The 25,760-nt window shown below is 68.8% G+C and overlaps 1 protein-coding gene across 3 annotated transcripts in view; it reads right to left on the bottom strand.

Moving 5' to 3' along the window:
* Positions 1-536: 536 nt before the first annotated feature.
* WNT7B (Wnt family member 7B) overlaps positions 537-25,760 on the bottom strand; it is a 44,445-nt gene continuing 19,221 nt past the window's right edge. For 2 of the 3 annotated variants that reach the window (XM_036420266.2, XM_036420264.2), the window contains 3 exons: positions 23,135-23,361; positions 9,781-10,052; positions 2,062-2,638 (listed from right to left, as the gene is read on the bottom strand). In XM_036420266.2, the coding sequence (XP_036276159.1) occupies positions 2,159-2,638; positions 9,781-10,052; positions 23,135-23,361 (979 nt within the window). In that variant the 3' untranslated portion in view covers positions 2,062-2,158. Of the gene's footprint in view, positions 2,639-9,780; positions 10,053-23,134; positions 23,362-25,760 lie in introns of all 3 variants that reach the window. The other variant, XM_045575088.1, reaches the window with a different exon arrangement.

The following is a 25,760-nucleotide window of genomic DNA, read 5'->3' as shown; positions in this document are numbered from 1 at the left end:
CCAGCCCGCCCCCTGCAGCCCCCTCCCCCTGCAGCCCAGCCCCTGTGGGAGCCTCGCTCTGTGCAGGCCCCGCCCCCGTGGCCTCCTGGGTGCTCGCTGGGTGGGGCGGCCCAGAGCACCTGGAAGGTGTGACTCAGTCCGGCTGGGCCCTGGCCAGGAGCGGAGGGAGGGGGTGGGGATGGCAGGTGGTGCCCGCGAGGGCAGTGTCTGCGCCCGCGTGTCTGCGCCCGCGTGTCTGCGCCCCGCGTCTGTGTCCCGCGTGTCTGTGCCCGGGTCGGCGTGTCACACACGTGTTCTCTGATCCCAGCTTTATTGGAGCCGCTGCTCCCAGGAGCGGACACAGCGTCAGAAGCCCCGGGCCACACGGACCCTCACCCGCGGAGGGCCCACCGACAGCCAGGGAGGCCCGGGAGGCCGGGACAGGGCGCACGGCTCCTGGCGGCTCCAGGGCCCGAGAGTCCGTTCAAGCAGGAGGAGGAGCCGGTCTCGGGCAGCCCCCATACCCAGTGTAGGTCACAATAACTTAAGACACTATAGACATCTCACTATATCACAACATAAGTTAACCAGGTGCCCGGCAGAGGGCGGCGTGGGCGTGGGTCCTGGGGCCGGGGGGGCGGGGCGGGCGGGGACATGGCCTGGAGGGTTCCAGGACAGCAGCTAAGGGGTGTCCTGCCACCGCTGGGGGCACCGGGGGTGGAGGCCAGGCCCAGACCAATGTCCAGCCCCCGGGGCCGGCCAGCCGCCCGCGGACGCGTCTCCACCCACCCCGAATGACCCGATTTAGGGTGATGGTGGGCAGAGGAGGGCGCCCCGCAGTCCCCACACCGGCTTCCCAGCGGTCACCTCTGCAGCCCGGTCCCCCTGGGAGGTGGGAGTGTCGGCAGAGGACACGCCTGAGACCCGGTTTCTCGTCTCTCCCGCCCCCCGGGGATCAGAATGAGCCACACCCCCTCCCCCCGCTTCCCGTCTCCCAGGCTTCAGGGTGAGTGACCGCAGGGAGGGCCTGCGTGTGCGGGATTGGGGGGGTGTCAGGTGGGCCCTGCACAGGGTTGCCTGGCCCCAAGCTTTCCCCGCATCGGGGTCCGGGGGAAAGGCCAGGACGGGCAAGGACACACTGTCAAAGGCGTCTCAGGGGTGCAGAGCCGGGAGGCAGCAGGAAGGGTGCAGCGGATGTCTCAGGCGTGGGGGTGCCTCACCCCAGCCTGGTGTCCCCAGAGCTTGTCCCCTGGGGCAGGGAGCCGTGGCCGTGGGTCAGGACACCCAAGCATGGCAGGCACCCCACTCGGGTCCTGGGGCCTCTGTGGCCCCCTCTGTCCAATGAGGCAATGCCCTGAAGACTCCCGGTCCCCCGCACCCCGCTCAGCGCTGGCCTGGGGTCCCGCTGGCTCCGGGTGCGAGGGGCTCTGTAAACTGCGAGGGGCCAGGCTGGTGAGGGCTGGGGCCACAGCCGGGGAGGGGCGCAGCCTGGACCTGATGTGGGGACAGTGTGATCAGGGTGACGGGGTTTCTAAGATCTTTCTAAGAGCCGGAGCAGAGGCCCCGTGCAGGGCTGCCGCCGGTCTGGTCCCCACGCCCTGCCCGCTCACCGGGCACCGAGCCCACAGCCGCCTGTCCCGGGCAGAGCCGGGCAAGCTGGGGGGGAGCCGGGCAGAGGGCATGTGCTGCTGGGCGCGGGGTTAGGACCAGCTGGCCCTGTGCCGAGTCCCCTCTGGTTCTATGGAAACATAAATAATCTGTCCACGACCGCCCGGCCACGCCAGGGGGCCCGCAGCTGATGGCTGAGATAGTCTCACAGGAGCCGGCCGGCGTGGCCTGTCCGTGTTCACCCCACCAGGCCGGGCCGGGGACACGCGGAGTCCTGGCGTCTCTCTGTCCTCCAGGGCACGTGTGTCCTTGAGGCTTGCTTTCCGGAGAAAAGGAGAGGCAGCCCTAGGCCGGCCACAGGCGCTGTTCTGCCACAGGAAGCGAAGGAACGGCAGGAAGGAGCCTCGGGGCGGGGAGAGGGTGCTGGGCCCAGGGGTTCCTCCTGCGTCTGGAGCCCCACTGTCCTCAGCGTGGCGTGTCCAGCGTGGCGGGCGGCGTGGCCAGCGTGGCCGGGGCAGCGTGGCCTGGGCAGCGTGGCGTGGCCGGCGTGGCGGGTGGCGTGGCGGCGGCCTCACTTGCAGGTGAAGACCTCGGTGCGCTCGCTGCACGTGTTGCACTTGACGAAGCAGCACCAGTGGAACTTGCAGTTGCACTGCCACACGCGGGTGTACTGGTGCGTGTTGTAGCCGCGGCCGCAGCACATGGTGTGGCAGCCGTCGGCGCCGGGCGAGGTGCGGTTGCACAGCCGGCCCTGTGTGCCCACGCTGCCCGTGGCCGCGTCCTCCTCGCAGTAGTTGGGCGACTTCTCGATGTACACCAGGTCCGTCTCCATGGGCTTCTGGTAGCTGCGCAGCTGCTTGATGCGCAGGAAGGTGGGCTGCCGCAGCCGGCTGGCGCGCACCGCCTCCACCTGCACAGCCGCGCTGTACTTCTCCTTGAGCAGGTGGCCCACCTCGCGGAACTTGGGCAGCGTGGTCCAGCAGGTCTTGGTGGTGCAGGAGCCCGACACGCCGTGGCACTTGCACTCCAGCTTCATGCGCTCCTCCAGGACCTGCGGGCAGAGCGGGCTGAGCACCCGGAGCACCCTCCACCGCGCCCTCCGCCCTCCGCCCTCCGCCCTCCGCCCTCCACCCTCCGCCCGGGGCACCCCTCCTCCCGGAGCTCCCTCCGCCCGGGGCACCCTCCACCCAGGGCACCCCTCCGCCCTCCGCCCTCCGCCCTCCACCCTCCGCCCGGGGCACCCCTCCTCCCGGAGCTCCCTCCGCCCGGGGCACCCTCCACCGCGCCCTCCGCCCGGGGCACCCCTCCTCCCGGAGCTCCCTCCCCCCGGGGCACCCTCCACCGCACCCTCCGCCCTCCGCCCTCCAGCCCTCCACCCTCCCCCCTCCACCCTCCGCCCGGGGCACCCTCCACCCTCCGCCCGGGGCACCCTCCGCCCTCCACCCTCCGCCCAGGGCACCCCTCCTCCCGGAGCTCCCTCCGCCCGGGGCACCCTCCACCCTGGCCACCCCTCCACCCTCCACCCTCCACCCTCCGCCCGGGGCACCCCTCCGCCCTCCGCCCTCCGCCCTCCGCCCTCCGCCCTGGGCAGCCTCTGCCCTCCACCCTCCACCCTCCGTCCGGGGCACCCCTCCTCCCGGAGCTCCCTCCGCCCGGGGCACCCTCCACCCAGGGCACCCCTCCACCCTCCACCCTCCACCCTCCGCCCGGGGCACCCCTCCTCCCGGAGCTCCCTCCTCCTGGGGCACCCCTCCACCTGGGGCACCCCTCCATCCAGGCCCCCAGCCTCCACCCTCCACCCTCCGCCCGGGGCACCCTCCACCCAGGGCACCCCTCCACCCGAAGCTCCCTCCGCCCGGGGCACCCCTCCTCCCGGAGCTCCCTCCGCCCGGGGCACCCTCCACCCTCCACCCTCCGCCCGGGGCACCCCTCCACCCGGAGCTCCCTCCTCCTGGGGCACCCCTCCATCCAGGCCCCCAGCCTCCAGCCCTGGCAGAACCAGTCAGGGTGCTGACCGCCCTCCCGAGCCGGGCCGTGCGAGGGCCGTGAGGACATCTGAACCGGCAGAGCGGCACACACACCGTCTCCCGCAGCCCCGGGGGAGCCGGGCGATGGCGGCGGGGGGGACGGAGGCCTGGCTGCCGAGGGGCGTGTGCAGGTCCCGGCCGCAGGGGGAGCGGGGCGGAGGGCTGGAGCTGCATCAGTGTGGATTCCGGCCTGGCTCCCTCCCTGCCCTCCTGCTGGGCCTGGCGTCCGAGGGTCTGTGCCTGCCCACTGTGTGCGTGGGGGGCTCCCCGCACCCCGTTTGCTGCGGGGGGGAGGGGTGGGGGGGTGAGCCGGTCAGTGAGGCGAGGCGTGCCGTCTGCTGGGAAGTGTTTCCCCTCTGGCTCTGAGCGGCGTGAGGGCCGGTTCCCAGCGCCAGCCCTGACCCCAGCTACACATTTACCCGGATCGAAGGGCCTGCCAGCGCTGATGGAAGATGCGAATCATTAGCCCTGGCTGCGGGGCCATTTGTCAGCTGTCCCTGCGCCTCACTTCCGCTCCAGCTGGAGGACTGGCTGCCCTGCCCCTGGCCAGACCCAGCCCTCACCCAGGACCCCAGCCCTCACCCAGGACCCCAGCCCTCACCCAGGACCCAGCCCTCACCCAGGACCCAGCCCTCACCCAGGACCCAGCCCTCACTCAGGACCCGGCCCTGCCCAGACCCCAGCCCTCACCCAGGACCCAGCCCTGCCCAGACCCCAGCCCTCACCCAGGACCCCGGCCCTCACCCAGGACCCAGCCCTCACCCAGGACCCCGGCCCTCACCCAGGACCCCAGCCCTCACCCAGGACCCAGCCCTCACCCAGACCCCAGCCCTCACTCAGGACCCGGCCCTGCCCAGACCCCAGCCCTCACCCAGGACCCAGCCCTCACCCAGGACCCAGACCCCAGCCCTCACCCAGGACCCCGGCCCTGCCCAGACCCCAGCCCTCACCCAGGACCCAGCCCTCACCCAGACCCCAGCCCTCACCCAGACCCCGGCCCTCACCCAGGACCCCGACCCTCACCCAGGACCCGGCCCTCACCCAGGACCCCGGCCCTCACCCAGGACCCTGGCCCTGCCCAGACCCCAGCCTTGGCCCAGACCCCAGCCCTGCCCAGAGGAGGCGGCCACGGGAGGGCAGGAATGTAAAGGGGAGAGAGGGGCTGCCCACAGAGCCGGCCGCTGCCCATCTCTTTGGCTGCCCTGGCGGCCTGGACGCCGGCAAGGACATCCGTCCCGGGCTCATGGCCAGCGAGGGCAACGGAGGAAACTGCCACACAGGCACAAAGTGCAGGCCTCTGGCCTCCGCCTGCCGGGGGCTTCCTGGAGGAGGAGGTACGCCGCTGCATGTCCATGGAGAGCGTTAGGTGGAGGAGGTGCGTGAGGAGGTGCAGCTCAGAGGGAGCCTTTGGCCAAGCGAGCAGTGTGCGGGCGTGAGGCCGGCTGCTGGGGCTCGGGGCGGGCCCTCTGCTCCTGCGGGGATGACCCGCTGGGGGGGGATGACCCGCTGGGGGGGGATGGCCCACTGGGGGGGATGACCCGCTGGGGCGGGCGGGGATGACACGCTGGGGGGGGATGACCCGCTGGGGGGGGATGACCCGCTGGGGGGGGATGACCCGCTGGGGCGGGCGGGGATGACCCGCTGGGGCGGGGATGACACCCTGGGGCGGGGATGACCCGCTGGGGGGGGATGACCCGCTGGGGGGGGATGACCCGCTGGGGGGGGATGACCCGCTGGGGGGGGATGACCCGCTGGGGCGGGCGGGGATGACCCGCTGGGGGGGCGGGGATGACCCGCTGGGGGGGGATGGCCCGCTGGGGGGGGATGACCCGCTGGGGGGGGATGGCCCGCTGGGGGGGGATGGCCCGCTGGGGGGGATGGCCCGCTGGGGGGGGATGACCCGCTGGGGGGGGGATGGCCCGCGGGGGGGGGATGGCCCGCTGGGGGGGGGATGGCCCTCTGCTCCTGCGGGGATGACCCGCTGGGGGGGGCGGGGATGACCCGCTGGGGCGGGCGGGGATGACCCGCTGTGGGGGGATGACCCGCTGGGGGGGATGACCCGCTGGGGGGGGATGACCCGCTGGGGCGGGGATGGCCCGCTGGGGGGGGATGGCCCGCTGGGGGGGGCTGACCCGCTGGGGGGGATGACCCGCTGGGGCGGGGATGACACCCTGGGGCGGGGATGACACCCTGGGGTGGGGATGACACCCTGGGGTGGGGATGACACCCTGGGGTGGGGATGACCCGCTGGGGCGGGGATGACACCCTGGGGTGGGGATGACACCCTGGGGTGGGGATGACCCGCTGGGGCGGGGATGACCCGCTGGGGCGGGCGGGGATGACCCGCTGGGGCGGATCGGACCTGGGCCGGCAGGGACGAGGCACAGGCCGGAAGCTGGTGTGAGGGTCTGGGTCCAGGGCGGGCCCTGGTGGGACCCCTTCCCAGGGAGAAGCCCTCCTGTCCCTCCCCCCATGTCTCCTCTCCTGCTCCCTCCTCGCCCTCTCCACGCTCATCTCTGTGCTCCCCTCTCCTCAAAGCCCTTCTTCCATCACTGGCCCTGCCAGGTCCGGGGGTTCCCTGCCCTGGCCGCTGCCCCACGGACGCCCTCTCAGAGCCCCTCGCCTGGGCACCCACACCCCAGGCTCCTGTCCCAGATTCCTCCTCCTCTCAGAGACCTGGCCGGGCGCCCACACTGGAGGGGTTCTGGGCCAGGGCCGGGGTCCCGGGTGAGGGCTGGGTCCTGGCCAGGGCTGGGGTTCTGGGCAGGGCTGGGATTCAGGCCGGTTGGTCCCAGCTTAGCCGCCATCTGCGTGTCCAGTTTGGCTGAACAGCTGCCCCCCCCCCCCCGCCCCCGTGCCACCTGCCCTAACCCCTTCCCTCCGTCCCATCTTCCTGCAGCATCAAGGCCACAACCCCCCTCCTCCCGCCCCCCCCACGGGACCCTGTGAGCGGGACCAGGGGTAGATGGAGCCGATTGGCCGCTGTTTGCAGAGCGAGGGGCCGCATCCTCGCTTGGCTGGTCCCGCCCGGCCGCTGGGAAGTGATCGCAGGAGGGAAGAATGTGTCCTCGAGATAAGAGACAGCGGAGGTGGCGCCAGCCCGCGGCCGAGACACCGGGCGGTGCGGAGCGGCCGCTGCACCCGGGGCCAGGGCCGGAGCGGCTCCCCCAGCTCGGTGCCTGCCGTCAGCGGGGTGGGGAGATGGGGCTCCTCCTGGAATAAGGGGCGCCCCCACTCTGGGGACAGAGCTCAGGAATGCCGGGTTAGGGAAGAGGGAGCAGGTCTCACGCTCTGCCTGTCTGCCCCTGGCCCACAGGGTGGGGGGGACCGCGTGCCCGCCCAGGGCGGGCTGCAGAGGGCCCCCCTCAAACACACACCCACTCGGACCTCAGATTGAGATCTTCTTTGAAAACTCAGTTACCTCTTGTTTGCAACTGTAACTGAGGTGAGACCCAAGACCATTCTGGACAAGGGCGGGCCCTGTGTCTGAGGACATGGGGTGGGGGGCGGGCACATGCAGACAGAGGCAAAGCCTGGATGCTGGGGCCACAAGCCAGGAGCACCTGGCGCCCCCAGGGCTGGCAGGGGCAGGGAGGACCCTCCCCGGAGCCCACTCCTGACAATCTCCTCCTCAGCTCACAGCTTCACCCCAGTGCACCCCACATGCTGGCCCTCCTCCTCCTGCGTCTCCCTGGCAGCTGGGACCCGGCCCCAGCCCCCAAGCTCTCCTACCCCCATCTTACCCCCCCCAACCGGGCCCCATCCTGCTGGCCTCTTGCCCGATGCCTCTCGCCACCTGTCAGTCTCTGAGCACCCACGTCCCCCCCAGGCCAGCCATGGGTCCACACGGGCCTCAGAGCCGAACCAGACATGACCCTGGCCCCGGGCTGCTCGGCCCCCCGCTCCCGCAAGCGATGGCACCTGTGCCCAAGGGGCTGCCATCGGCCTGGCAGTCAGCCCTCTGCCCAGGCCCGCTCGGCCGCCCTAACCCCTCGGCTGGGCGGGAAGCCCGGCTGCACTGCGCGCGTGATCTTGGCCTGTGCTGGTCCCTCTCGGGCTCCCTTCCCCCGTCTCCGCCGCTCGCTCTGCCACCTCCCCACGGAGCAGCGGCCAGGGCCGGGGGACAGTGAGACCCTCTCCCCAGGGGCGTGCGGGCCCCACTCCGGGCCCGGCCGCTGCAGAGGCTGCGGGGGTGGTCCATGCGGGCCCGGCTATGCCTCCCCCCGGCTCCCATGCCTCCCTCGGCCCCTGGGCACCGGTCTCCACCCGCCTGTGCGCAGAGCAGCGGTTTCCACGCCCACGTCGCAGGAGTGTGTGAAACGTGCAACACGGACCAGCCAGCGGTCTGACCTCCTCCCTTAGGCTGTGGAGTGAAAAGCCGACAACAGCCAGCGCGGCAGCCACGCGGTGCGGGTGGGTGAAAACTACATCCGTGTGACACGTGGATCAGCACAGCCATGACGCGTGTTTCCGTGTGCGCCCACGTGCCCGGAGTGACACAGGCTGGCATCCCTGCCCGGAGGCTGCGCCTGCCTATCTGAGCTCCGGGGGCAGACCGCCCCTCCCCGCCATCTGCTGCTCATCTGACCAAAATGTAATGACCTCAGCAGAAAGCCAAACACTCGGCCTGGGTTCAAGGCCTGAGCTGGCCCGCCAGCTCGCCTGCCCTTCCTGCTGGGGCCCGCTGGAGTGCGTGGCAGCCTCGCCCCCTTTCCGCCTCCGGCACCCCCCCCTCCAGCGCCACCTCCTGCCTCTGCATCTCGGCTCTGCTGTGTCCCTCAGGCTCCGGCCGCCTCCCGGGAGCGTCTGCTCGCCTCCCGCTGGCCCAGGCTCTCGGGGACCCCGGGTGTGGCCTCTGCTCCCCCAGGTTCCCCTGTCGGTGCGGGGCAGCTCCCGGCCAGGGTCACGTGGGACTCTCCCTGTCCGCGTGTCCACCTGGGGGGCACGGAGCGCTGGCTGAGTGAGCGAATGAGCCAGCGCAGCGGCCTCCGGGGTGGTCCCTGGGGGCCTTTCTACTCCCTGCCCGGAAAGGCGAGCCTGCCCGCGCCTGAGCGCCCCTCGGCCTGGCGCCTGGTGCGGCGTTCTGCTCCGCTGCCTGCCCTATCTCTGGCCATCTTGCCGCCACGGTGGCCGCTCCTCCCGGCCCAGTATCTGGGGCCCGCATCTCCCCGAGGCAGGACTGGGCCCATGCTGACCTCTTCCCCAGTGTGTCCCTCCCCAATGTCCTCCATTATCCCCCCAGGCTGCGTCCACCCTGTGCACAGTGCCCCCCACCGGCATGGCCCACCCTCCCCGCCCGCTCCCCCTGAGGGAACTCCCCTTCCGCAGGCCTCCCAGGCCACTGAGCCAGCCCGCCTCCTCCAGGGCCTTGCTGTATCGGTATGCCGGCGTGGGCCCCTGGGGCCAGCCAGGGACAGGGGACTGTTGCCTGGGGGCCTGCCCCACCCCGGGGTCCCCAGGCAGGCCCAGTTCCCATTCTGCCTGCACCCAGGGTCCCTGTCTCCTCCTCCCAGTGGTTCCTGCGGGGAGGAGGGGCAGGCACATCCCTCACTCCCAGCCTCAGGGCTCACACCTGGGGAATGGGTACAGCGAAGGCCTCTCAGAGCTGCTGGGAGGATGGGAGGGACTGTTCTGCCCCGCCCCGCCCACACCGCACCCCAGGGTCCAGGCTCCCAGCTCACACCTCAGGAGGGGCGCCCAGCGCTGCGGAGGTCAAGGCCGGTGACCTAACCGGCCGCCCCCGCTACCCCCGCTCCTGTCGCGGCCACGCCCACACAGCCCCACCCCTCCCGTAGCCCGCCCCTCGCCGCCACGCCCCCGCCCTACCTTGCGGCCCGCCCTCCCTTAGCCCCGCCCCTGTAGCCCCGCCCCAGTAGCTCCGCCCCGCCTACCTTGCGACCCGCCCCTCCCATAGTCCCGCCCCCAGCAGCCCAGCCCCGCCTACCTTGCTGCCCGCCCCTCCCTTAGCCCCGCCCCAGCAGCCCCGCCCACCTTGCTGCCCGCCCCTCCCTTAGCCCCGCCCCAGCAGCCCCGCCCACCTTGCGGCCCGCCCCTCCCTGGTAGCCCCGCCTACCTTGCGGCCCGCCCTCCCTTAGCCCCGCCCCAGCAGCCCCGCCCACCTTGCGGCCCGCTCCTCCCTTAGCCCCGCCCTGGTAGCCCCGCCTACCTTGCGGCCCGCCTCGTTGTTGTGCAGGTTCATGAGGCGCCGCGCGTTCTTCTTGATCTCGCGCGCGTCCACGAAGCGGCGGGAGAAGTCGATGCCGTAGCGCACGTCGGCCGAGCAGCCGCCCCACTTCCAGCCCTCGGCCTGGTTGTAGAAGCCCTGCTTCTCGCGGTCGCAGCCGCAGTTGCTCAGGTTGCCCTGGCTGCAGGCGGCCGTGACGGCGTGCGCCACGCCGGCCGCCGTGATGGCGTAGGTGAAGGCGGCCTCCCGGCTCCCTGCGGGGTGGGGGGCACACACGTGAGGCCGGGCTCCGGGGCTCCGGGGGCCCTGACCCAGCGGGCTGCAGATCCCCCAGCGTAGGCACCCCCTGGACAGGCGAGGCCCGGCCTCTGCCCCCCGTCCCCCAGGGGCCAGCCCGCTGCAGACCCGTGGGCCCCAGCAGGACCCACAGAGCCCAGAGCTACGCGGCCTCTGCCCGCCTACCACTCCGTGACCACCAGTCACCTGTCCCCAGGCCTCCTGTTCCCTTCTACACCCCCGCCGGCCTGCCTGAACCCAGCCCCGAGGATGTGGGTGCGGGCCTCCCTGCCTCCCGCTCCCCAGCCACCGCCCGGTGGGCCCAGGGGGCAGGCCTGGCACCTCCGCCCACACCTCCCTCCGCAGCTCTCCTCGGCCTGAGCTGGGCAGGAGCCACGGCCCAGACCCCAGTCTGCGCCCGCCCTCCAAGCCCCGTGCCCACCCCGGCCTCCGCCATCAAAACGTCGCCCCTTCAGCTGCTCACGTGCCCTGGGGCTACCTGGTCTTTTGGTGGAATCCCCTCTCCTTCCTGCCCAGATCCTGCCCTTCCTACCCCGTCCCCATGCCGCCTCCGGGCAGCCCTCCCGGGCACCGCCAGAGTGAGCCCTGCTGCCGGCCGCCTTCGCGGCAGCTCTGACCTCCGGCTCTCCACGCTGTCCGCCTCCTCAGCCCCACGGCGCGGCTTCCCGGCTACAGCGGGTCCGAGGCCCCTGGGAGGACGGGTCCAGCTCCAGTTCCCTATTCTCCACGGCCCCTGGGCAGGCCCTGTGCCCCGCACCATCCTGCCCGTCTCTCGGCCCCTGTCCCCGTGCCCATGACCAGAGGCCCCTGTGGGCCCAGCCGGCGCTGCGGGCACAGGGCTCAGCGGTGCCGCCGGGACCAAGCCCCACTCCGGGGGACGACCGGAGTCCCACAGGAGGAGCAGCTGGGACCCGCGCCCCGCCGTCCACAAGCCCGTACCTGTCCCCGGCCGCTGTCCCTGCTGCCGGGGCTGGGTGACCTGGAGGGTCAGGCCCGTCCCACAAGCATCCACGCGCGCTGTCTGCCTGCCTGTGCTTGGCGCTCACTGTGTGCTCGGGTCCACCTCCTCACGGCTACCCGCCCGGGACTCACTCAGAGGGTCCCCGTGCTCCTGGGGGCTCACCCTGGTGAAGGCCTTGTTCCCTGGGCGCTTGCCCCACAGCCGGCTCAGAGCACGGCCTCCGGGACCAGCTGACCACAGGGCTCTGCTCCCGGCTCCTTAACCAGCCTCCCTGCAGCCCGGGGCGTGGCCTGAGGTGCCAGTCCTGAGCCATCAAGGCCGCTGACCAGGGTCGCCCAGACACGGCGGGACCATGGGGATCGACCCCCTGGCTCTAAATCAGGCCCCTGTGCTCGAAGGGCAGTCCACTGGCTGTTAAACTCCTTGCTGTGCTGCCCAAGCCCAGCACAGCCTGCTGATGAGGTCGCAGGACACACGGGCAGGAGCAGTCCGCCGGGCGGGGGACCAGGGAAGGAGGTGACTGTGGGCTCAGTAAGAAGGGGCCACAGGGAGGCATGGCACCTCAAAGGACACCTGGCCCTCCTCATGGGGTGGGGAATCTGGGGAGGCTTCCTGGAGGAGGTGACCCCTTAAAGTTTAACAAGACGCACGTGTTGCCTTAACCAGTTTGGCTCAGTGGATGGAGCATCAGCCTGCGGACTCAAGGGTCCCCGGTTCGATTCCGAGCAAGGCCACGTACCTTGGTTGCGGGCATATCCCCAGTAGGGAGTGCACAGGAGGCAGCTGATCAATGTTTCTCTCTCATGGATGTTTCTAACATCAATAAAGTATATATATATTAAAAAAGAAGAAGAAGAAGAAGAAGAAGAAGAAGAAGAAGCAGCATGTGTTAACTCCCTGTGAGTGTGTGTGGCATCTGAGTGTGTATAGACATGTATGGTGTGTGCACGCGTGGTGTGTGGGTGTGTGTGCACATCCCTGCCCCGGCAGGAGCCAGGCGCAGAGGATGGCGGTTTGGTGCTGAGGCCGAGGAGTGTGCGGTCAGAGGAACAGGAAGGGGAGGGTGAGGACGGGGGGCCCTGTGCGGGGCTGGGGTGGACGCAGTGCAGCGGGATGAGAGCTCACGGCCGCACGAGGGGGGCGGCCCGGGACTGGTGGAGAGGCCGGCAGAGCCGTGGGGCCAGGCGGCCGCCGCTACCATCAGCAGCTGCCCCGCATCCCAGCATCCTCTGGCCCAGTGGCTCCCAGCCTTCCTGGGGCCGCCACGGCCCTTTAACACAGCTCCTGTGTGGTGACCCCAACCATACCATCATGTTCGTTGCTACTTCGTAACTGATTTTGCTGCTCTTATGACTCTTAACGTAAACATCTCTGTTTTCCGAAGGGTCTTAAGAGACCCTGCTAGCGACTCCCGACCTGCAGGTGCGGCCATAAGGGGAGGGGTCGCTGTGTTCGGACAGCCTGGATCTTGGGAGGGGGCGGGAAATAGCAGCGAGCCAGCAGGTGCGTGCTGAGTGCGGGTTCGGGAGCTCAGGGAGACCCAACCGGCTTCAGAGGGCATGACAGCAGCCAGGCACCGGGGAAGGGGGCGGGCGGAGAAATCACAGACGATTGTGCAATCCTGCCAGGAGGCCGGCCAAGTCCTGCCTGAGCCTGACCCTCTTCTCCTCTCCCCCCCCCCCCCGCCCCCCCGGCCCAGGAGCCCACGGGACTCCTCCCGCGCCCCGCAGGTGCTGACTGTGCCTGGGGAGGGCGGGCAGGAGCTCCCCATCCTTCGCCCGGTGCGCTCCCACCTGGCCAAGCCCAGGCCCGGCTCAGACTCGGTTACTCATCAGTTACTCACCGGGCCGCCACTCCCGCTAATTCCTTTTTTATTTGGTTTTAATGAGCCAAACCCTCTTGTCTCACCATGGAGACGGGGAGGGGGGCAGGAGGGAGCCCTCAGTTGGGGAGAACCAGGAGGCTGGCCCCAGGTCCTGGATCCACCTTCCGCACGCTGTACGCGCACCTGCTCAACTCTCCCGGCGGCCCGGACAGACCTGGGCCCCCGCTCGGGTCCCCCGCGCTCGCCCGGGTCAGTGTGCCCAGATCGCAGCCTGCCGCCCGGCCAGGCCCTGGGTTGCTGCCCCAGGGGGAGTGGCCACGAGGGCTTAGGAAGCCCCTCAAACCCTGGGCCTTGCTCCGCAGCTATCTGGCCCCCTGGCCTCTGAGATGCCCCGAGCCCTGCCGGCCTGACTCCGCCCACAGGACCCCGCCCACCACCACCTGCAGCTTAACTTGGCCACATGGGCAACTGGCCCGTCTGCAGGCAGGTCGGTGGCCGCCAGGGTGCACCGCTCTTGCCCAATGGACCATCCGGCTGGGCCCTGCCACGGCCCTGGGGGGCCCTGGCCCTGGCCCTGCCTGGGGCGCCTACCACTGCTCACAGGCTGGCAAGCTCGGCACACCTGGCCGGCCCTGCTCCTGGCAGCCCCGTCGGATGAGGTGCCCAGGGGCTCAGGGTGGTGGGCATCTGACCCTTTGGTGCACCCCAACTCAATGTTTCCTGGACCCCAAACACAAGCAGGGGTACGGGGAACACTGTGGCCTGCCCGGCCGTGGCCACAGTTCCGCTCACCCGGCCCCCTGTCGAGCTGTGCTGCCCTTGTTTAAAGAAAAGAAAACTGGCCGAAACCAGTCTGGCTCAGTGGATAGAGCGTCGGTCTGCGGACTGAAATGTCCCAGGTTCAATTCCGGTCAAGGGCATGTGCCTTGGTTGCAGGCACATCCCCAGTGAGGGGGTGTGCAGGAGGCAGCTGATTGATTTCTCTCTCATTGATGTTTCTTTCTAACTCCCTATCCCTCTCTCTTCCTCTCTGTAAAAAAAAGAATAAAATATATTTTTTAAAAACTGGCTCTTCTATAACAGCCACAAAAGCACCCACCCAGTTAAAACCAGGAAGAGGACCCGATAGCCTTTCTCCGAACAAGAGTGCAGCAGCAGGGAGTGACCGGGTGCTCAGCGCCACCCTCAGGGAAGCACCGTGAAAACCCCCACCCGGCCGGCGGGCTCAGCCGCTGAGCATCGGCCTCGGAGCCAGGCGGTCAGGGTTCGATGCCTCGTCAGGGCACAGGCCTGGGTTGCAGGCTCCACCCCAGAGGGAGGCGTGCAGGAGGCAGCCGATCCAGGAGTCTCCCATCATGGATGTTTCTCTCTCCCTTCCTCTCCCTTCCTCTCTGAAGTCAATGCAAATATATATATATTTCAAAATCACCGTGAGAGAGCCCGCACCCCTGATGCGTGGCTGAAACAGACAGGCAGCGAGCAGCAGTGGCAAAGAGGTGGCGGGATCAGACCCCGCACGCTGCCGGCAGCCACGCTGCAGCCGCTGCGGAGCCGCTCAGCTGTCCGCCGGTGCTAAGCCTCGTTCCCGAAGGACCCAGGCCCCCTCCTTCGCACCGACTCCAGAGAAAGGACACACTGTCCACACAACCACAGCCCCAATGCCACAGCGGCAGGAGGGACAGAGAGGCCGTGGCCCGTCCACCCGCGGACACTGCCCAGCCGCGAGGAGGAGCTGCGCCCGGCGGGCCTGGACCAGGAGAGCTGCCGGACATGGCCACGTGTGCGTGAGGCCATCCCCACGGCGTTCGGACAGCAGGGGACGTGGCCAGGGGCTAGGGGTGCAGAGCGGCTTTTGAACGAAATGAAAGGATTCCGACCTGGACTGTGGTGCCAGCGGCACACTGACCACGCCACGCGGCACGCACACGGCAGACCGGTGAGGTGTGTGGTGTGAGGGGAGGTGTGATAACACAGCAGCGGATGGTTTTAGGGGACTGTATATAGCTTGTCATACTCGCTTTACACCCTCACAGCCCCCCTCCCCCTCCCCGCAGTCAGGGTGCTCGGCGCAGAGGAGGCAGGAGACTGGCCCAAGGTCACGTGGCAGGCCAACCACAGAGCAGGGATCTGACCCGGGCCCCGAAGTCTGTGCTCAGACCCCTCTCCACGCACCCGGACAGGGAAGCCTCAGGCCCCGCCTCCCACCTCCTGCCCAGGCCGGGCTCAGGCTGCCCTCTCCCCCTCCCTGTCCTCGCTCCTCTGAGTCCATCCAACGTCTCTCCAGCACCAGTACCACCCTCCCTCAGCCCCATCCATCCCCCAGCCTGAGACCAAGCACCCAGCAGGCAAGACTGACCACTGCAGCCCAGGGGCAGGGCCAGGGCAGGGCTGGAGGGAGGGGGCAGACACGGCCGGGGAGGCGGGTCCTGAGCGCTGAGCGGGAGCCGTGCACAGCTGCGGGGAGCAGTGTTCCTTCAGGCAGAGGAACAGCCATGCTAAGGCCCGGGAGAGAGAATGAGCTAGGAACGCGCACACAGGAGCAGTGGCTGCTGTGACTGTCCATCCACTGAGCGGACCAAACCCCCGGCCAGGGCATCGAGGGTGGGGAGGCCATGCTAGTGCTGTGCATGCTCATGTGTGCACGTGTCCGTGTGGGTGCATGTGTGTCTCTGTGTGTGTCTGTGCATGTGCACATGACTCTGTGTGTGCACATGTGCCTGTGTGTCTCTGTGTGTGCATATTCTGTGTGTGCGTGTTTCTGTGTGTATGTGTCTCTGTGTGTGTCTGTGTGTCTGTGTGCATGTCTGTGTGTGCGTGTCTCTGTGTGCATGTGTATGTTTGCGTGTCTGTGTGTCTGTGTGTGTGTCTCTGTGTGTGTCTGTGCATGTGCACATGACTCTGTGTGTGCACATGTGCCTGTATGTCTCTGTGTGTGCATATTCTGTGTGTGCGTGTCTCTGTGTGTATGTGTCTCTGTGTGTGTCTGTGTGTCTGTGTGTGCGTGTCTCTGTGTGCATGTGTATGTTTGCGTGTCTGTGTGTCTGTGTGCGTGTCTCTCTGTGTGTCTGTGCATGTGCACATGACTCTGTGTGCGCACATGTGCCTGTGTGTCTCTGTGTGTGCATATTCTGTGTGTGCGTGTCTCTGTGTGTATGTGTCTCTGTGTGTGTCTGTGTGTCTGTGTGCGTGTCTGTGTGTGCGTGTCTCTGTGTGCATGTGTATGTTTGCGTGTCTGTGTGTCTGTGTGCGTGTCTCTGTGTGTGTCTGTGCATGTGCACATGACTCTGTGTGTGCACATGTGCCTGTGTGTCTCTGTGTGTGTGCATATTCTGTGTGTGTGTGTCTCTGTGTGTATGTGTCTCTGTGTGTGTCTGTGTGTCTGTGTGCGTGTCTGTGTGTGCGTGTCTCTGTGTGCATGTGTATGTTTGCGTGTCTTTGTGTCTGTGTGCGTGTCTCTGTGTGTGTCTGTGCATGTGCACATGACTCTGTGTGTGCACATGTGCCTGTGTGTCTCTGTGTGTGCATATTCTCTGTGTGCGTGTCTCTGTGTGTCTGTGTGTATGCGTGCGTGTCTGTGTGTGTGTGTCTGTGTGTGCATGTGTATGTTTGCATGTCTGTGTGTGTCTGTGTCTCCGTGTATGTGTATGTGTCTGTGCGTCTGTGTGTGTATGTGTGTCTGTGTTTGTGCATGTCTCTGTGTGTGTGTCTATGTCTGTGTGTCTCTGTGTATGTGTCTGTGTATGTGTCTGTGTGTGCCTGTCTCTCTGTGTGTCTCTCTGTGTGTGTGCATGTGTGTGTGTCTGTGTGTGTGTCTGTGTGTGTCTGTGTGTGTCTGTGTGTGTCTGTGTGTATGTCTGTGTGTGTATGTGTCTCTGTGTTTGTGCATGTCTCTGTGTGTGTGTGTCTGTGTGTATCTGTGTGTATCTCTGTGTGTGTGTCTCTCTGTGTGTGTATGTCTCTGTGTGTGTGTGTCTGTGTGTGTCTCTGTGTATGTGTGTGTCTGTGTGTGTGTGTCTCTCTGTGTGTGTATGTCAGTGTGTGTGTGTGTCTGTGTGTCTCTGTGTGTGTGTGTCTGTGTGTCTCTCTGTGTGTGTGTCTGTGTGTATGTGTCTCTCTCTGTGTGTGTATGTCTGTGTGTGTGTGTCTCCGTGTGTGCATGTCTGTGTGTGTGTCTGTGTGTGTGTCTGCGTGTCTGTGTCTGTGTGTCTGTGTGTGTATATCTGTGTGTGTGTGTGTTTCTGTGTGTGTGTCTCTGTGTGTGTGTCTCTGTGTGTGTGTGTCTCTGTGTGTGTGTGTCTTTGTGTCTCTGTGTGTGTGTGTCTGTGTGTGACTGTGTGTATGTCTGTGTGTGTGTCTGTGTGTGTCTGTGTGTCTCTCTGTGTGTGTATATCTCTGTGTGTGTGTGTCTGTGTGTGTGTCTCTCTCTGTGTGTATGTGTCTCTGTGTGTGTGTGTGTGTCTCTGTGTGTGTGTCTGTGTGTGACTGTGTGTGTATGTCTGTGTGTGTCTCTGTGTGTGTGTGTGTCTGTGTGTCTCTGTGTGTGTCTGTGTGTCTGTGTGTGTGTATGTGTGTCTCTCTGTGTCTGTGTGTGCATGTCTGTGTGTGCATGTCTGTGTGTGTCTGTGTGTGTGTGTGCATGTCTGTGTGTGTCTGTGTGTGTGTGTGTGCATGTCTGTGTGTGTGTCTGTGTGTGCATGTCTGTGCACACACAGGTGCTGCCGCCTCTGTCCTCTCTCTCGTGTCTGGCTTCCCTCCGTCCCTCTGACCCCTGTCCTGCCTGCATCCCCGCCCGGCCGCGCCCGCCGGCGGCTGAGTCAGTGTCTCCGGGAGCCCGCCCAGCCGTTGTCATAAACAGCAGCCTCCGCCAGCCCCGGCACGCCGGCCGCCGCCCCGGGCTTTGTTCTGGCCGGCGAGGCCGCACACGCGCAGCCCACAGGTGGGTCGCGCTGCCGCCGGGCAGGGCGCGCCCGCCCGCCCGGAGCGGGGAGAGCGGCCCGGGCCACACGGCGAGGGGCGGCCTGGACGGGCACCCAGGGCCGGGGCCCCTCCTGTCCCGTCCTGTCCGGGAGCCGGCGCGGCAGCCGGCCCTCCTGACCGCCGCAGCTGGTCTCCCGCAGCAGCTGCACCGCCCGGCCGGCCAGGGCAGAGCTGGCCTCAGGTCACACCGCAGCTCTCCCCGTGAGCCTCAGTGTCCCCGCTGTGCTGTGTGCACAGCAGCGTGGGAGTGAGTGGCGCTGCTAGAAGTGGGCAGGGGCTGCAGCACAGACATGACCCTCCCGGAGGTGGTGGCCGCAGGCGTGGCTCGGACGTGGCCATAGTCAGGGCCGGGCCAGGCTGTGGGGACCAGAGCCCAGGTCAGACCCCCATCCATGGAACCCCTGGTGGAACCCTGATGTGACCACTGAGCGGTGAGGGCCATCCTGCCTCCATTCTGGGGAGAGACCCCAGCTCCTGGCAGCCCCGATGGGGAGACTGAGGCCCAGGGAGGGAAGGCCGTGCCCCGGTCACACAGGGTGTGGGCAGCTGGCCGGGCGGGCTGCCCCCTGGCAGTGCCCTCTCCCCTCCCGGGCCACCCCGCCACAGCCCGTCCTGCCCGCTGGGGCCCGGCTGGCGAGGGTGGAAATTCCCTCCCTGGCCCCGGTCCAGACGGCCTCCACGGGCCACGTGAGCGGGCAGCCTCGCCCAGCCCGGCACCCCGCTGGCCAGGGGCTCGCTGACCTTCGGGCTTCCCGCCCCCATGGGAAGGCCACGGGCACCTCAGAGCAGCCCAGGCCGCTCGGCGAGGGGCATCTGGTCCTGGCGGGGCCGTGTCCTGTCCGGGAGCTGCACCCGGAGGGGGCAGCACCTGCCCTCGGCCTCCCCGGGGGCCTGAGGCAGGAGTGGGCTCGAACCGCTCGGGCCCGGGGACGTCCCCCTGATGGACAGTGAGCCCAGCTGTCCCCGGGGTCCTGGCCGCTGGACCCTGAGCCTCACAGACGGCTCTGTGCTGCCCCAGGCCGGGGTGGGGCCGGGAGTGAGAGCGGACAGAACAACGACCTGCTTCCCTCAGACCCGGCCTGAGCCCAGCCCGGCCGCCCCCTGGGGGCCCAAGCCTCAGTGACACCTCCCGCCTCGCCCAGGCCTGGCACAGAGTGGGCACTCCCTGCACAGGCTGCCCGGGGCTGGGGCTGCCCAGGAAGCAGCTGGCCGGCGACCTCTGCCCGCAGCGGGGCTGGAGAAAGTCAGGTCAGGGTTCAAATCTCCGCGCCCCGCGGCTGGGTGACAGCCCCTGCCCCCGCCGGCTGCCCATCTGGCCGACAGCACCGGCCCCGGGTGGGCAGTGCGGCCATTGAAGAGCTTTTCCGGCCCTCTCTCTGTCTCCGCGGTCGATTTGCACTGCCACGTCTCTGTGCCCCGTGGCCGAGAGGGCCCGGCCCTCCTGGGGACCCCGGCGGGACCCCGGCACACAGGGGGCACACAGGCCCCTGCCCCAGGAGTGCCTGTGTGACCTCGGATTGCCCAGGTCCCGTGCCTCGGGGTGGGGAGCCCGGTCCCCAGAGGTCTGGGTCTCCGGTGGTGCCCGCGCCAGCCTCGGGGGGCTTTGCTGCGCCCACAGAGTGGCTACGGGGCTGGGGCGGCTCCCGACACCAGCCTCTCCGGAGCCAACAAGACGGAGACAGCGGCCGGCGGCCACGTGAGCGGATTAGGGTGCCCCTATGCCTGGTCATGTCTGAGTGCCACATGACGGGCAGGCGCGGTGTCCCATGGCCGCGGGGGTGGGTCCCCAGGGCTCCGGTGGGGGCGGGGCGGTCCTCCCACGCCTGCCAGGCCTGCCCCAGCGCCTGCCCTGCCCCGTCCTCCGCCCTGGGTCTCTGCACCCTCCCGCTGCCCTCCTACTCCCCCTCCCGCTCCCCCTCCCACCCCCCCCCCAAGGTTTCTGGGTAACACCTGCCGCCCTCTGGCTCCTGGGCCCTGGCGCATGCTGTCCCCTCCTCCTGGAGCCCCCTTCCCTGTGCTCCCCCAGGCCCCTCTGATCTGCCCTCAGGTCTTCCCTAACCTGCCGTCCTGACCAGGAAGCCCAGGCCGCCATCCTGAACGGAACACAGGGCCCGTTACCCATGTCCTACGCTGCCCGGTGCCCTGGAATCCAAGCCTCCCCCCGTTCTGTTCCCTTCTTCCCCCCTGCTTCAGGAAACAGCTAAGTCAGGGACACATTCACCCAGTGGGCACATGTGCACACACACATGCACACTCGCTCATTTTTGGAAGAGACGGCTGAGGAGAGGCCTGTGGGCACAGGGAGGCCGCGGACAGGGGCACCGTGGGCAGCAGCCGAGGAGCCAAAGGGACCTCACTCCTCGAAGGGCCGGAGCCACGGGCAGCGGGAGCCCAGGCGGAGGCAGCGCAGGCGTCACTGGAAGCTGAGCTCCTGGGGGAGCAGTGAGCCCCCGACCCCCGGGCTCAGGTGCAGGAAAAGGAGGTGGACTCTGCACAGGGGGAGCCCCTCTTGGGGGTCCCGCCAGCCTCAAGGTGCAGGCATGGCCAAGGTCACCACAAGGCCCGAGGGCGGTCCCCCCACCAGGCCGCTCCCCCTCTTGGGGCCACGCATTCATTGTCGCCGCTTGAGTGGCTGCTCCCACAGGCCCCGGCTGGTTGCCAGCTCACAGCCCGGCTCCCGGCTCTTGCCAGAGCCCGCGTGCCTCCTACAAGGCCTGGCCGGGTCCTCGGCCCAGCTCCCTGCGCGTGACGCCCCGCGCCCAGCCCGGGCCCCGGAGGAGCGGGCGCCTGCTCAGACCGTCCCCCCAGCCCGCTGCCTGCAGAGCAGCCCAGCCCAGCGCCAGGCCCTCTGGGGAGGAGGGGGCGGGGGCCTGGCTGGGCAGAGAGCCCCCAGCCGGGCAGCGTGCAGGGTGGGCTCCGGCAGGTGCTGTGCTGACCTGGGCTGAGAGCAGTGGGTGGGCAGGCGGGTGGGCAGGAGGACGTGACCGCAGCCTGGCTGAGGGCATGGAAGAGGCAGACGGGGGTGGGGGGGTGGAAAGATGGAGCCCCTGGGGAGGCAGCAGAGCGGCAGGAAGGGTGGCCCGGGGAGGGAAGGGGCTGGTATGCCTGGGGGAGAGGAGGGAGCAGGAGTGACAGGCAGGGCTACTCAGACACCAGTTGAGACTGCCTGTGTCCCGGGCAATAGGGAGCCATTGCAGGTGGTGGAGGAGGGGAGGGCTGGGGGCAGGGGGCAGAGGTGGACAGAAGGGACAGAGGCGGGGCATGGGGATGGCCGCGGCAGGATGCCGAGCCACAGGCCCGTGGTCAGCTTTCTGGCAGTCCATAGGGTGCGGCCATAGGTTGGCCCCCGGAGGCGCAGACGAGCGGGGCCCGGAGGGAGCGGACACAGAGGAAGCCGCCAGGGAGCGGGGGGTGGGGGGGTCAGCCAAGAAGGAGGGGTCACTCGGCCACACAGAGGTCACACAGCTTGGCCTTGAGTGAGGGGAGCAAGAGGAGGGGGGCATGGGGGCATGGGGGCGGGCGGGCAGCCCGGCCGAAAGGTTTGCCTCTGGAGGCTCATTGGAGGGGGGCTCTAGGGGGCTCCCCAGAAGCAGAGCCCGAGACGCAGACGCTGTGGGAGCCCAGGGCATGAGGACACCGACAGCCCCCCCGGAGGCAGGGGACCCCACTACCTCCTCACCCAGCAGTGACCCCGCCCCTGGCCTGGCCCCGGGACCACACCCACTGCCCGTCTGCCCGGCGAGGCCCGAGGGTTCCAGAGAGCAGGGGGGCTTGAACCCAGCCCCCGAGGCCGGGCTGGCGGCTCAGCCGGGCCTGGGGGCGCTCGCAGCTGCCTCCCAGCCGGAGCCGCGGGGCCTCCCAGGCCGGCAGGGGCACCTGGCGGCGCTGGATGGGCGGGCAGCCCCCCTCCCCGCTGGCACCTGGAGGGACGAGCTGCACTTGGGTGGTGGGGCCCCAGGGAGGGGCGGGGCCCCTTGCCCGGCAGTGCCAGGCGCCACCCACGGCTGCTCACCGCAGGGGGCCCCGGGCGCTTCCCTGCCACCCCAGCCTGTGCCCGCGCACCAAACCCAGCAGCGCGCTGCCTGGCCCGGAGCCCAGCAGCTGTGGCGCTTGGCTCTCCGGGGCCGGAAAGAACGCCGTGCCCACACGTTCCCAGGCCCACCTGTGCCCTCGCCTGGGGCCTGAGAGAAGGCGCCCTCACGCCCGGCGCTGCACCCCACGGCGGGGCCGCCTCCGCGGTCAGCAGCGGTCCCGGGGCGGCTGCACAGACGCGGGGAGGCCCGGGCCCAGCAGAGCGGCCCTGAGCGGCAGGAGGTCCCACGGCTGGATTCTAACCCAGGTCAGACCTGGAGTCACACTTCCCCCCGCCCCTCGCGGGCCTCAGTCTCCTTGCCTGTAGAATGGGTGTGACGGAGCCTCCCGGGGCTGGGGGGACATGGAGACCCCGCCTCCTGAGCTGCCCCTGCCCAGGGGATTGGAGGGGCACCCCTCCCCCCCGAAGTCCTGATTCCACCTGCACATCTACCCACCTGCCTCCCACCCTCGGACTGTATGCCACACCCGTGTGACCACGTGTGACCACGTTTCCCTCTGCCTGAAACCCCTTCCCCTCAGGGCCGTGGCGACATTCACGCCACAGCTCCTGAGGGCCGGGCCCCGTTCCCACGGAGCCCTCCCGCCCCTCGTGGGATCCACACTGTCACCGGGCTCTGGAAGCAGCACTGCAGACCTGGGAGTGGGGGTGGAGACGGAGGTCCTGGGCGCGCACAGCCGCCCAGCAGCAGGGAGCGCCTCCAGCCACTGCCCCACACTGCCCCCACCAGCCTGCCCGCTCACATCCATGCCAGGACGACGTACGTTCCCCCTCCCACAGCCCACAGCCCGCAGCCCGGCGCCAGGACCCTCCTCCACTTCCAGGCTGGCTCCCAGCAACGCCTCCCTCGTCCCAGACATGGCAGGGTCCCTGGGGCAGGCCCGGCAGAGTCATGGGGGCAGGTGGCCGGGCCTGGCAGTCAGTGGAGGCGGGGCCGGGCCTGGCGGTCAGGGGGGGCGGGGCCGGGCCTGGCGGTCAGGGGGGGCGGGGCCGGGCCTGGTGGTCAGGGGGCGGGGCCTGGCCTGGTGGTCAGTGGGGGCGGGGCCTGGCCTGGTGGTCAGTGGGGGCGGGGCCTGGCCTGGCGGGCGGGGGGCGGGGCCTGGCCTGGCAGTCAGTGGGGCCGCCTGGCCTGGCCCCTCCCCGAAGCCGGGTGCTGGGCCCGTGAGCCCGGCGGTGCCCTTACCTACTCGGAGCTCCTGCCCGAAGACCGTCTTCTCGCCGAGGGCGGAGCAGTTCCAGCGGCCGAAGCGGAACTGGTACTGGCACTCGTTGATGCCCATCTGCGCCCCCTCCCCGATCACGATGATGGCATCGGGCCGGCTCTGGCAGATGGCGCGCTGCCGCGGGGCCAACCCGGGGATCTTGTTGCAGATGATGTTGGCCCCGAGGGCCACGACGGACGACAGCGCTCTGGGGGGAGAGGACAGGGGCGGTGAGCCACGGCCCGCCGACGGCACCCCTGCCCCCCAGCCTCCCTCACCGGGACCGGGACGGCAGAACGTGGAGTCCCGGCCCCGGGACCCCGGAGGCCACGGACAGGAGCCCGGCCAGCGGCTCGGACACGGGCTGCACCATCCCCTCGGGTCTGCACACAGCAGCCCCAGCAGCACGCCCCAATCCCGGCTGGGCCCGGGGTGCTGGCGGGCAGCTGTGCTCAGAGCTCAGAGCAGTCCGAGGGCGCCCTGGCACGTTCTCCCAGCATCCCCCGGGAGCTGGACGGAGGCGGAGGGCACTGCCAGGCCCACGCTCTGGTCTCGAGCTTTATCGACGTGACTGTCTGTTTGACAAAGTGAAAGGCCATCACATGAGGTTAAGCATGTTAACCTTCAGCACATTCACTGTGCAACCACCACCTCCCGGCCCTGACGCCGGTTCCCTGGCTTCGCCCTGCAGACGCCTCAGAGACACACCGCAGCCCCCGTGCCTGAGCCTGGCTCCTCCTCGGAGCACCGCGTGCTCAGGGGCCGTGACGGGGGAACAGTGTCCGTGTTTCCGTTCTCTTTAAGGGGCGGGAGCGGCCCACCCTCTGGAGAGACGCCCTCTGTCCCCCGTTGGGCACATGGGGACGGGACGGGCTGCTGCGGACGAGGGCCGGGGGCTGGTGTGATCCCTCCCTCTCTCCCGCTCCCTGGGGCTCCCGCCAGGAGGGGAACTGCCGGGTCATCCGGGCGGTTGTTTGGCGTTTCGGGGAACCGCCAGCTGTCGTCCGGAGCTGCGCGGCCGGGGGAGGGGCGCGGTCTCCACAGAGGCGACAGCTGGTTTCGGATGCTGCTCAGTGAGGCCGGAGGGAGGGAGTGGGGGAGCCCCGGGGCCCCACCACGATGCCCACGGCCAGTGGCCCTTCCCTGAGAGCCAGCCGGCGTTCCCCCAGGGCGGCCGGCACCCACCGCCGCCTGGGAAAGTCCCCGGGGGCCGAGCCCACAGCACGTGCTGGGACCCGGAGCCAGCCGACACCCAATCCCCACCGCCGCCCGCCCACCCGCTAATCTGCCCGGAACCCCCCCGGTCTCCCACGGGCACAATGGGCAGCGGGAGGCTGGCGTGGAGGAAGCTCTGGGCTCGAGGCGCTGGAATCCGGGGAATTCGCCCGGAGTAACTGTAGATCCTCCGAAAGCTGAGCCTGGGAACTGAGACGATGGGAACCCTGCGGGCACAGCCGCCACCACAGGTCACAGCCGCTGGGGTCCCGCGCCCGCTGCCCGCGCCCTCCGCCCCAGCATGCCAGGCTGGGCCAGGCGGAGAGGAAGCCCGGGGCAGGCAAGGGGGCAGCCGGGCCTGCCGGGAGACTCCCGTGGACTCGGGTGGATGCTGGGGTGAAACGGATCGTGGCTGCCGTGGTCTTCCGCCTCCAGGAAGCCCACCCGCCCCGCAGCCACAGCGCCCACACCAACCACGCACTCCGGGCCACAGCCCAGCCCCAGCGCCGGCTCCACCGCCCGGGATTCAGGTCTCACTCAGGAGCTCGCTGCCTTTCTCTATGGCAGAGGCTCCCTCCCTTCCAGGCCCACGTGCAAGGCCCCCAGGGGGCAGCCCCTCCGCCCAGCAGTTTCCCACCGAGAAGGCGGGTCCAGTCCGAGCTGCGCCCGGGGCCTCGGCTGCCCGGCGCCACTACCCACGTCACAGGTGAACATGGAGCAGCCGGCGGCCTGCGAGCGAGGGGCTGTGAGCACGGTGCACCCCGGGGAGACGCACTCAGAGCTGTGGCCGGGCCCCGGGCACCTGCCAGCGCTGCCCTGCTCAGCAGGACGGAGCTCCGGTGCTGGCGCGGGTGTGGGGTCCTTGAGCTGGTGGAGCGTGAGACGGTGAGACCCAGGCCCTGGACTCCACACTTCGGGGCGCAGCCACAGCGTGGAAGGCGGGTTCCAACAGAACCCTGAGCACACACGTTCACAGCTGCGATACACATCAGCCCAGAGGCGGGACCACCCCCATGTCCGTCATCATACGAATGAACAAATAGAATGTGGCCCCGGCCGGTGCGGCCCAGTGGATAGAGCATGGGCCTGCAGACAGAAGGATCTGGGTTCAATTCTAGTCAAGGGCACATCCCTCGGTTGCAGGCTCCTCCCCAGCCCGGGCCCTGGTCAGGACACATGCAGGAGGCAGCCAATTGTCTCTCTCACACCGATGTTTCTCTCCGTCTCTCCCTCTCTCTCCCACTCTCCCTAAAATCAGTGGAAACTTATCCTCGGGTTAGGATAAAAAATACAAATAGAATGTGGTCTGCTGTGCTGCGGAATGGGATGCCACTCGGCCACGAAAAGGAAGGGGTGCCCGCCCACGCCACGGGCACGCACCACAGAAACCAC

Source organism: Pipistrellus kuhlii, unplaced genomic scaffold (genome assembly GCF_014108245.1).
Source record: "Pipistrellus kuhlii isolate mPipKuh1 unplaced genomic scaffold, mPipKuh1.p scaffold_m20_p_64, whole genome shotgun sequence".
In the NCBI taxonomy this organism is placed as follows: domain Eukaryota; kingdom Metazoa; phylum Chordata; class Mammalia; order Chiroptera; family Vespertilionidae; genus Pipistrellus; species Pipistrellus kuhlii.
This window is presented reverse-complemented; position numbering and strand designations above follow the sequence as displayed.